Genomic DNA, 11,736 nt, shown 5'->3' with positions numbered 1-11,736 from the left:
GCCGGGCCCTGGGCGGGGCCGGGCCCTGGGCGGGGCCGGGGGCGGTGCAGGCCGGAGCGTTTGCTGCCATAGAGTCCTTGCCCAAGGAGGAGCTAGAGGGGTCGCCTGCGTGGCCCGAGCGCAGGGCTCTCCCGGAAGTCTCTCAGGGCTGAGGCGGAAACGGAAGGCTCCACGGGTGAGAGGGCCAAGTGACGGGCGGACTCGGGTGTACTAGGTGAGCAGGTGCGCGGCGAGGCCTCTAGCGTCGGCTTCGGGCCCGGTGGGCAAGGGAGGGCCCTGAGGACGCGGGTCCGAGTAGGAGGGGCCCAGTGGGCGGGGCCCGGAATCGACGGCTTAGAGGGGCGGGGTCGCGACGCTTCTGGGGCCAGGCCCCAGACCTGTGGCTTGTGGTAGCCGGTGCTTCGCCCCTGAACTCGCGGCGAGAGAACCTGAAGCCCTCCCTCATGGCGGTGCGAGCGTCTTTCGAGAACAACTGTGAGATCGGTTGCTTTGCCAAACTCACCAACACCTACTGCCTGGTGGCCATCGGAGGATCCGAGAACTTTTACAGGTGCGGCGGAGCGGGAGGGTTGCGGGAGTCGGGAGCTGCGGCTGAGAGCGTCCTGGCCGGTGACCTCCGAGTCTGTGTCCCTGCAGCGTGTTCGAGGGCGAGCTCGCCGATACCATCCCCGTGGTGCACGCGTCCATCGCCGGCTGCCGCATCATTGGGCGCATGTGTGTGGGTAAGGCATGTGGAGGATGCCTAGGAGGGAGTGGAGTCTCCACGCACCATTGATTATTAATCATATCCCTGGAGAGAATTGGGAGTGATCTAGGAGTTTCCAAGCCTTCACTTATTATTTCTGCCGACTATGGTGTCTCTCGGGGCTGAGTGGGACCCAGTCTTTGAGGAGAACAAGGAAAAGTTTTGTCAAGGATTTCTTGAAAATAATAAATATGAAGAACCACCAAAAGAGGTAACATAATGAAGTTCAGTGTCAAGATGGATCTCAGTTTGGACATGTTAGGGAGACACTGTCTAAGCGTGAAAAGGGCAGGCTTGCTCATTATTAGAAGCTTCCCTAGTACTTACAAGTCCCTATTCTCTAGTAGTATGGGAAAAAAAAAAAAAAAAACCGAAAAGAAAAGCAACAAGTGCTTTCACTTGTTCTTGAGAAACAATAATTAATCTTACTGTGACAAATGAGGAAATGAGGTTAGAGGGTCGGGGAGATGGCTCAGTGGAATAAGCGCTTCCCTGGCAAGCGCAAGGGACTGAGTTCAGTGGTGACTCACTAAGTACCACACCTAATGTGGAGGAGGAGTTTATATCCATCTGTCTTCTGCCACTGACTATGAACAAGCTCCTTCCTGGTTCTGAACATTCATTTATGCCTCTGGGAAATCATAGGCCCAGAGTCTGGGTTATCATGTTCTACACTTAATTTTTTAAAATCTTTTATTTATTTGGTACAGGGTCTCAATATGCAGCTCAGATTCTTAGTGATCCTCCTGTCTCAGCCTCTCCAGCGCTGGATTCCAGGCATGCACCACCATGCCCAGTTTTGGTGGCCTGCATGGCCTACGTGGCATGTGTTTTTGGGGATGGATCTGAAGTCCTTGAGCTTGACAGGCAGGCGCTTCGACTTCTGAACTTTCTCCCCAGCTCTCATGTTCTACATTTAAATCCTTAGTCCCCTTTTACATGTTTGTATTCTAATCGCTTAAGGTATCAACAGTGTGCATTCCTTCTTTTTTAAAGCTGGTTCTGTTGTCTTGTTCGTGCCACTTCTTGTTTCTTATTTCTGCAAACTGGGGTCAAAGGAATCTTATTTTTTTTTACTTTTATTTGAAAAATCATAAACATGATCTCTGTTTACTGATTCATTTCTTATATTTTGATCATAGAATCAACAAAAAACACTGATCTCTAATCATGGCCACTGTATTTGAATTAAATTCAAAGAACAGGGGGCCAGGGAGATGGCTCAGTGGAATAAGCACTTCCCTGGCAAGCTCAAGGGCCTGAGTTCAATCCCTGGTTCTGGGAAAAAACAAATTCAAAGAACAAAGATGAATTTAACCTAGCATCTTTACAAGGATAGAAAATTTTAGCTATAGTTTTACATAATATAATTAAAATTTGTTCTTTCTTGCTGCAGTAGAGGTTTTATGCAGATATTTCAGAGTGGACCCCATTGGTCTCTTAGTAATAATGTCACTGAATAAATAGGAGCATATATATTTCTTTTGGGTCTATAACCCTTACAATTAAATATTCTACATGGGCATTGTCTATTCTCTAGTATAAAAGTTAGTCACAATTTATATGACTGTTTGGTGTAGAGGTAATGCTACATGATTATCTAAAGTGGTCGACCAGTTCACTCTTTTCAGTGTATAAGTTTCATTTGTTCCATGTTTTTTATAGCATTTGGGATTGACATTGAATTTAAATTTTAGCCACTCTTAAATAACATTATGTATGCATGGTTTTTAAGGAACAAAATATATAACTAATGACATAGGCCATTTCCACAAGTCTTTTTTCCCTCCATGATGAGGAAGTGAGAAAGCTTGTTTGGATAGATTCCTGAGTCATTTTGGGCCGGGACAGGGGACTTGGTACTGTTGTGTGATGTATGGATCACTGGGTTAGAGGGCTGGGGTTGAGACTAAAGCCATCCTGGAGAATCGTAATTGGGCTGGGCTGGGTTGGGTTGTGTCTTGATCGCTGAGGTCCCAGAAGCATCTCCTTATTTACAGCCTGTGTTTGCCTCACCCTCCAATTTGGGTCTCTCCAGGGAACAGGCATGGGCTCCTGCTGCCCAACAACACCACTGACCAGGAGCTGCAGCACATTCGCAACTGCCTCCCAGACTCAGTGCAGATCCGGCGGGTAGAAGAGCGACTTTCAGCCCTGGGCAATGTTACCACCTGCAATGACTATGTGGCCTTGGTCCACCCAGACCTGGACAGGGTGAGGTAGCCCAGTTTGGCTCAAGAGCCACAGGACTAGCCTAGGCTGTGTTGAGCTATTGTTTCTACCCCACAGTCAGAAGTTCGCCTCATCTTTTGTGGTTTTCGTGTATATCAGGCAGTCAGTAGGAACAGCAGCCATAACAGAGGCCTTGATGGTATGGTCAGTGTCAGAAGCTGGAAGACCATTAGTCCTTCAGGATTAGGAGGTTTGGAGGAGTGGCCAGATGTGAGCCAGCACGGAGGACTGGCAGTCCAACTGGAGGGTGTGTTAGAGAGAAGAGGGTGAGATGGGGGCAAGCCCAGTGTTCAGGGCATGCTTGGGTCTGAGAGCTCCAGGGCTGGCCCAGACTCTGTGCTAAACTGTAGTCTGTGGTTTCCTGAGTGAGGCTTCCATGTGTAGCTGTGTAGCAGAGAAATGAGGGCCTCTGGGTTCTGGCATGAAGGGTTCCTGTTTCTTGCCTGCCTGTCCTGAGCCCTGAGCAGCAGTATCTTTGACTGACAGGAGACAGAAGAAATCCTGGCTGATGTGCTCAAGGTGGAAGTCTTCAGACAGACAGTGGCTGAGCAGGTGCTAGTAGGAAGCTACTGTGTCTTCAGCAATCAGGGAGGACTGGTGCATCCCAAGACTTCAATTGAAGAGCAGGATGAGCTGTCCTCTCTTCTCCAGGTGCCCCTCGTGGTAAGACTTCCTGTGGCCTGGCCCCTGCCCTTGCTGAGACAGATCCTTTGCCCAGCCTTCTGGAATCTGGGTCCTCACCTGCCCTATTTTGGGATCAGGGTTCAGATTCAGGAAGCAGGCTTTGGGAAGAGCCCTCATGGGGGAGGGGAGAGACTTGGCTGCTGTGCTGTGCCGTGCCCATGCCAAGCCCAATCTTGGCAGGCGGGCACTGTGAACCGAGGCAGTGATGTGATTGCTGCCGGGATGGTGGTGAACGACTGGTGTGCCTTCTGCGGGCTGGATACAACCAGCACGGAGCTGTCGGTGGTAGAGAGCGTCTTTAAGCTGAATGAAGCCCAGCCTAGCACCATCGCCACCAGCATGAGGGATTCCCTCATTGACAGGTACGCGGGGTCAGAGTATGGGCTTTCTTTTCCTTTGAGGGTAGGGAAGCAGATGCCACCTGTGCTGGGAACTGAATTGTTTCTCCTGGCAGGTGGTCCTCACATGCAAGCATGTACCCACACACTGCTGAGCAATCACAGGACACAGCCAGCTAGCATTTCTTGAGCATGTGCTCATCTTTTGCTGATTCAGCTCTCGAGGCAGAACTTTCTACTGGTCCTTCTTATAGTTTTACGTTTTTTGGGGTTTTTTTTTCCTCTGTAGTCCTGGTAATGGAACCCTGAACTTGTACTGAGCTATATCTCCAACGGTTTTTTTTTTCCAATAAGACACAGTATCTATCTCACTTAGTCACTAAGTTGCTCAGGTAGGGCTGAAACCTGTGAATTTCTTCCCTCAGCCTTCCAGAGTCCTAGGATTAGAAACAGTTACCATCCTGTTTGGCTTGTCCTCATTTGATCTCTGGCCATGTTTTGCAATTTCAGTTTCTTATGGGTTAGTATCTGCAGCCAGTGACATAGGACCTCAGCCAGAATGGAGCTGTTGTGGCCACTATAAAATGTTAAGGAGACATGAGGATTTGGGCACCTACCTTTAATTCAAGCACCCAGGAGACTGAGACAGGATGATCACTGCGCTTTCTAGGCCAGCCAGGCCTACATAGTGAGTTCAAGGCTGACCTGGACCACATAGTATGACCCTGTCTCAAAAATAAACGAACACAAGGCCAAGGAGAACTGTGATGGATGCTAAGGGAGTGTTGATTGGGGTAGCTGTTACATCAGAGTCACAGTCTGCTTGTTTTTCTTCCCCGTGCTTTCAGGGCAGTTTTGGCTGGCTTGAGTTGTGGGGATCCAACCACAGCAACCTAAGCCTGACTGCTTTTTTGAAGCAGCCACTTAAAGAACTGAGCTAAGGGGCAGGACCCCAGTGTGGTTGTTTTTGGATTAAACAAAATACACAGGAGGCCCCAGCCCTGAAGATCACAAAGTGTGAGGCATTAGAAGAGCAGCAGGTGCATGGTATCCTCCCTCCCTCTCCCTCATCCTTCCCTGAAGATCTTTGGCAGGCCTGTCCTGCCCTGAGCAGACTACAGCACTGGTGGTGAACCTATGACATGTGTATCACTAAGTTCTAACAAGGTTGCCATCACTGCTCTAGAAGATAGAAACCCCAAAGTGGAACAAGCACCAAGTAACAGTCTGTATGGGTACAGTTCCCCTTCCTTTTTCTTCCTTTGGCTGTATTGGTTCATCCTTGTCAGCAAGACTGTTTGGGGGATAGTGAGACAGTTGATTCCTATATGCTGCTCCTGAGGACTCACAGTGTAGAGAACAAAATGTTGTGGCCACATATTTGAATGCCTTCCAAGAAGAATAAAAAGTGCCTAGTTGTCTTCAGATGGGGAACATGGGAACTACCGATGAGATTTCTTGGATTGTGGAAGTTTCATAAAGAAAGGATCATTTAATTTGGTTTTAGGGAGTGAGTAAGGTATTTGGATAAGTAGAGGCAAATAGAGAAGCAACTCAGGTAGACACAGATTGGACAAAGTGGGATGTGTGAAGGGGAAGGTAGTGCTGAGGACTTTGACAACATCAGCAATTTTTGACTGTTAGCGTGTGGTTTGGAGTTTAGCAGATGTTGGGATGCTTGTTTATGTAACTTCCTGGTATGCATGCTCAGATTCTGATTCTGTATCCTGGAGTGGGATCCAAGGTGAATTTTTGTTTTGTGGGTAGTATTGGTGAGCTAAACCCTTTTTTATTTTGAGAGAAGAGCTCTCTAAGTTGTAAAATTGGCCAGGTTTGGCTCAAGCTTGGGATTCTCCCGCCTCAGCCCTCCTAGAGTACTAAGATTATAGATGCATGCCACCATGCTTGGTTTTTGTCTCCTATTATTTTTTTAAAATAAGTTACCGTGTTGATTCTGATGTGGATATTTTGGGATCCATACTGACTGCCATTGCTACCAGTAAACAAGTAAAAAGTTCTGGTTTTCTCCACTATTGAGGCACTCAGGAAGAAATCTAGTGCCTGCCGCATTCTGGGCCAATGCTGTACCACTAAGCTACATCCCTACCAGGCAAACTCTTGTTAAGTAACCTTATATACCAGGCAGTAGTGATGTGGTGATGAGTAATAATATTTCCTGTTCTGTTGCAACATTGATCTTTTTTTTTTTTTAATTTTATTTATTTATGTGTGTGTGTGTGTGTGTGTGTGTGGCCAGCTCAGCCCACCAGGGGGCGGGGCTGGCTGGCATGTGGTGCTGGGGGATTGAACCGCAGTCCCTGTGTTTTGCTAAGCTTGTTCTAAGTAGGTGCCTTAGACCACTGAGCCATCTCACCAGCCCCAATTTATCATTTAATAAAACAACAAAATTCATTTTAGCAGCTTTTAAGAAAAATTTCAGTGAAGTGACAGTTGATGCCTACCAAAAACTAAAGCAAATGCTGCATGTAATGGCAAAACTTAGAAACTGCTGAAGTTTGGCAGAAGCGCTACATTCCCCACTAAGAATCAGCCTTTTTCTGGTACTGTACTCCTCACTTAGTAAGTTAGATAATATACAGAAATGGGTATGGGGGGGGGAACTACCCATTGAGGCCCTCCTCCTGACCCTCTCTTGGACAGGAGCTTTCTTTCTCTCAGTAAATATATTCTGCTCATAACCTTCGTTTGTTCCTAAAATTCATTCCCTGTATTATTTTGGAGGTTTCCACCGAGATCACTGGACGGAGGTATGAGTTTGCTTTTCTTTCATAAATTCTGGATGGGGAGTTACTTAGGTAACAAATTTTTCCCACCTCCTGCCCACCTAAGCGAGTTCTCATTCTCTCTACCTTAGCCCCGCATGGTTTTACACTATAAAAGTCCCTGGAAGAGACAGCTTCCCCAGGGAACTACCCACTTGGGCCCCACTCCTGTCCCTTCTTGGACAGGAGCTTTCTTTCTCTCAATAAATATAGTCTGCTCATAAAAAAAAAAAAAAGAAAAGAAAAAAAGAAATGGTTATTGGAACAGAAACAAGAACACTCACTACTTTGTGTGACATGTTTGGTTTGAGTTATGCATAAGCCCTCAGGTTGAAGATGGCAGGTGGGTGATTACAATATATACCCAGTTTTATAATCATGCGTATGATTTTTTCAAAAAGAACATTTTTGGGCTGGTGAGATGGCTCAGTGGTCTAAAGCACCTATTTAGAACAAGCTTAGCAAAGCACAGGGACCACAGTTCAATCCCCCAGCACCACATGCCGGCCAGCCCCGCCCCCTGGTGGGCTGAGCTGGCCACACACACATAAATAAATAAAATTAAAAAAAAAAACAAAAAACATTTTCAAGGGGGTGCAGTGACACAGGCCTGTAATTCTTATACTCTCAGAGGCTGAGGCAGGAGAATAACAAGATCAAGCCCAGCAAGGGCAACTTACTGAGACTGTATCTCACAATAAAAATATAAGAATGTTGTCAAATAATATTCAGAACTGATTTGTTTTTCAGCTTAGTATTCTTAGTCTTTCTTTAGTTATCACTGAAAGGGGGCATTTGGAAAAGGAAGCCAAAGTTCTGGCCCCATCCCTGCTGTTAGGTACTTATCTTCTAGGTACAGCCTTCTGTTGGAGCAAGCACCCTTTTATAATATTGTGAGATTCTATGAAGAATAAATAATTAAGCAAGTTGATACAACCTGAGCAGAAGAATCCATCTTAGTCTTTATTTATTTATTTAAAATTTTTTAAAAATTTTATTTGTGTGTGTGTGTGTGTGTGTGTGTGTGGCCAGCTCAGCCCACCAGGGGGCGGGGCTGACTGGCATGTGGTGCTGGGGGATTGAACCACAGTCCCTGTGCTTTGCTAAGCTTGTTCTAAGTAGGTGCTTTAGACCACTGAGCCATCTCACCAGCCCCATCTTAGTCTTTAAACACTGAGAACTCCAGTCTACTGTGTAACATGGGATGCAGTCAGACCAGCATCCAGATGGGGCCAGGCTCTGAGGGTGGCTCCTCTGGGCTTAGCTAGAACACAGGTCTAGGGCTGGGGGTGAGGTGTGCCCGGTGAATCACACCTGACAGTGCTCCTCCTTCTCTTGCAGCCTCACCTGAGTCACCTTCCATGCTGTGCCCCAGCTCGTTCCTCCCTGCCTCACCTAGTCTGTACTTGCTGCTACCAGGAAGGTGTGGCAGAGGGATCAGTGAAACAGTGGCTAGGGGCCCAGCCCTGCACCAGTGCCATCTTCTGAATCTGTTGTTCCTGGAAAAGCCCGCCATGTCACTCTGGCTGTCAGTGCTTTGGCTAATGGATGAGGATGCTGCTGTTCTGGGGGACTCCATTAAAGGGCACTTGCCTCTGGCCATTCTGAGTGTGCTATTTGTGGGCATCAGCCTGTGCCACACCTCTCCTTTTTAATCATTCTGGGAAGGCTGAAATGGAGAGCCATACACACAGCCTTCTCTATCATTATCAACAGGAGGCTTCATCCCAGGGCTAGCAGAGAAAGCGCCCTCCTCTATTTGCGCATTTTTCTAGGTAAGGTTTATTTTTTTGTTTTTGGTGCTGAGGACTGAAGTCAGTGCTTCCAGCTTGCTAGGCAAGTGTTCTATTGCTGAGCTAAATCCCTAGCCCTAGTTGGCACATTTTTCTATCCAACTTCTGTCCGTTGTTTTCTGGTTTTTAGAGGATAAGAATCTTATTCATCCAGGCACTCTTGTCCTTTTTGACCTAAGGAGGATGGAGGTGTCTGGCTTGGCCCCCAGGCCTCTTGTGGCTTAGGTCAGTTGTGAGCTTATGGAGAGTACAAGCAGTGCCATGAGTCTCTGGATTATACTGAGATAGAACCTTCAGGTCTTTGTGCTGGGGCACAGGGAGCAATGGGTGTTGATCACCTTCTTTGGTTCTTGCCCTTGGATAGCAAATTGCTGATATCCATCTTTGTGGCCTGAAGACTAGATCCCTGCAGGGTTTATCATACCCACCAGAGTAATCTTGATCAGCCTGATTTCTACCTACAGGTGGTTCAGCTGCCTGAAGTGAAGTGGGAGCAAGGCTTGGGCCTGGTAAGAGCAGGGTCTGGATGAGTGAAGACAAGACCTGGGCTACAGCCAGCTGGAATTCAGCAAATGTGGCCCATTCCCAAGTGAAGGGGCCAAGGAGATGGCTCAGTAGAATAAGAGCTTCCCTGGCAAGCACAAGGGCCTGAGTTCAATCCCCGGTTCTGCAAAAAAAAAAAAAAAAAAAAAAAACCATTCCCAAGTGAGTCTGGGCCCAGGACAGATTCTGTGCTCAGGTAGCATGGGCTGTGGGAATGACAAGGGGCCAACACAAACTGGATCTTGGGACCTTGGGATTCGACCTCAACACCAGTTATCAACTGCAGGGGGCCAGGCAAGGATCTGAACCTGCCCTCCCCACTGGTAGTAGCAGTGATCTGTTTGGGGATGAGAAATGGCTGATCCTGGGCCACAGCAAAGGCCTCATCATTAAGTTCAATGATGTTTTGAAATAATTAGGGGTCCTATCCCTGCTCCCATCAAAGGCAGATCATTTACTGAGACTTGACTTGCACAGGACCAGTCCTTGGGATTCGACCATGAGATTGGAGATGCATAGGGAGGGGTGGCATTGAGAAACCCAGGTCAGACAACATTCTTGTCTTAAGATCCTTCACAAAATGAAGCAGTGAATTATTCAATACCTCATTTGTGCACCTGTACTGGCCACTTCACACCAGTTATTCTCAGCCTTACAACATCCTACAAGGTGGACATCCTGTTGGTATACAATTACAGGGTATTATACCCCTACTTTATAGATGTGGGAGTTGAAGCCTGGGGTATCTGGCTAGAGTAGTTGGAAACAAGTGCAAATAAATGGCAGAATAGATAGCTCTGTCAGACCTGTGTTCTCTGTCTCAGATGACACTATAAACTGATATGTTCCCATTCATGTAGAATACAAACACTACAGAGATGCCCCTAATGCTCACACCATATACATGGCACACTGATAGGGTAGGGTGTTCAGCTACAAACTAACTGGTCATGTAAAGGTATGCTTAGATCCCTGTGCTAAACCCAAACATTCAGAACTCAGAAACTTAGTGAATTACTAAATATGTAGGGCCAGCCCAGTAGGTCAGTGGATTAAAGTGCCTGCAAGCAGGCACAGGGGCCAGAGGTTAGATCTCTGGGCCTGCCTTGCCGGCTCCACTCCAGAGGAGCACTGAGAGCAATTAAGCCTGGCCATGGTGGCGCACACCTGTAATCTCAGCTCTTGGGAGGCTGCAAACGGGCGCGTCATTACAAGTCCCACCTATTAGACCCTGAACACCCTGTAGACCCCTAAAATACAAAAAAAAAGGGAGGGGGGTGGGAATATAGTTCCCTGGGCTTAATCTGCAGCACTGCTGAAAATATAAATGATTAAATGCATGCTTTTCAGTGCATATCATGGACCCCCTTAAGATCACTAAAACACACAATTGAGCTATAGCATATACTATTCCCACTTGGAGGCAAAGGCAGAAAGGTTACAAATTCCACACCAGCCTGTGTAACTTAGATCTCATCTCAAAAGGTGGCTAGGGGTGTACCACAGGGTAAAGGTTCATTCTCTCTCTCTCTCTCTCTCTCTCTCTCTCTCTCTCTGGAACAACATGTGGAACATGGGAAGGGTAAGGGAAAAAATGGAAACAGCCTTTATAAATAGGAAAGCGGGGATGGGAGGGGAAAATAAGATATGTTTGGGTACAGATTCAATGAATGGGATCAATATGTATGACAAATATGTACTAATGAAAAATTATAAAGAGAAAACCCAAAAACAACAAAAATACCCCCCACTGAGTTGGTCTGAGGTGAACGGGGGTTTGCTGGATACATGCACACATCACCATCATGTACCTGAGGCTCTCTTAAAGCATAGGCCACAACAAATCATGGGTCTTTTTCCTGTGCTCATCACCTGCCTGGAACTGTATACATGACACAAATCAATAAAAGGACATGGGCAGATGAAGCAGCAAGGTGGAGTATACTAAGAGACACCACTTAATGGAAATACAATTGGGGGTTGGAAAAGGACACCATTCAGGCTGATTATGTAAGCAGAGGATCCCCTGGAGGAGAAAGGATACCCCAAAAAGGGCTTTAGGCAAGGGGTGCCAATGTCCTCAATGTGACATTCTGAGACTGTCCAAGAGAGCAAGGACCATGGCCAACACCACTCTGTCAAGAACAGAAGGTGGCTGCTGGGTGAGACAGCCTGTGTGACTGCCACATGGAGGAAGCATGTCAGTCCCCAGCCTCGCCCAACCTGGACCCCGGCCTCCCCATCCAGTCCTTAAGAACCTGCTTCATGCATTCCTCAGTCTTCAGCCTGTTTTCCTCTGCTGATACAGCCAAGCGTCCTGGAACCTGTGATCTGGTCTCCCTTCTTCCTACTGGATACTTCTCCCGGGTGACGCCATCCATCCCCGCTTGAGCTCCTGCTCTCCCTCCTCAGCCCTTCATTCTCGCCTGGGCTCCACACCCTGACCTCAGGGTGCACAGCGAGCGGTAGTCCGCCCCTCCCCTAAAGCCGCCCTTCCACCGCCCTTCCACCTCGTGCTCCTTTGAGTAACCACGCCCCTCCTCAGGCCACCTGGGAGGCACTCTGGCTCCTCCTCTCCCTCGTGTCACACCTACAGACACCGGTCCTACTCTCCTGAA

General features: G+C 47.6%; 1 protein-coding gene across 3 annotated transcripts; it reads left to right on the top strand.

Moving 5' to 3' along the window:
- Nucleotides 1-110: 110 nt before the first annotated feature.
- Nucleotides 111-8,384, top strand: LOC101581033 (eukaryotic translation initiation factor 6). 3 transcript variants are annotated; one of them, XM_023708774.1, is made up of 7 exons: nt 111-214; nt 369-550; nt 637-722; nt 2,784-2,959; nt 3,464-3,640; nt 3,842-4,023; nt 8,124-8,384. In XM_023708774.1, the coding sequence occupies exons 2-7, from the start codon at nt 444-446 to the stop codon at nt 8,131-8,133; spliced, it is 738 nt and encodes a 245-aa protein (XP_023564542.1). In that variant the 5' UTR covers nt 111-214; nt 369-443; the 3' UTR covers nt 8,134-8,384. The 3 variants fall into 3 exon arrangements, with proteins under 3 accessions (XP_023564542.1, XP_004648808.1, XP_023564543.1); XM_023708775.1 differs by having other exon boundaries at nt 113-214; nt 394-550; XM_004648751.2 differs by having other exon boundaries at nt 111-550.
- Nucleotides 8,385-11,736: the final 3,352 nt, after the last annotated feature.

This window comes from Octodon degus, unplaced genomic scaffold (genome assembly GCF_000260255.1).
Source record: "Octodon degus isolate 3935 unplaced genomic scaffold, OctDeg1.0 scaffold01047, whole genome shotgun sequence".
Lineage (NCBI taxonomy): Eukaryota > Metazoa > Chordata > Mammalia > Rodentia > Octodontidae > Octodon > Octodon degus.
Note: the sequence above shows the minus strand (reverse complement) of the source record. Positions and strands in the feature narration are given on the sequence as shown.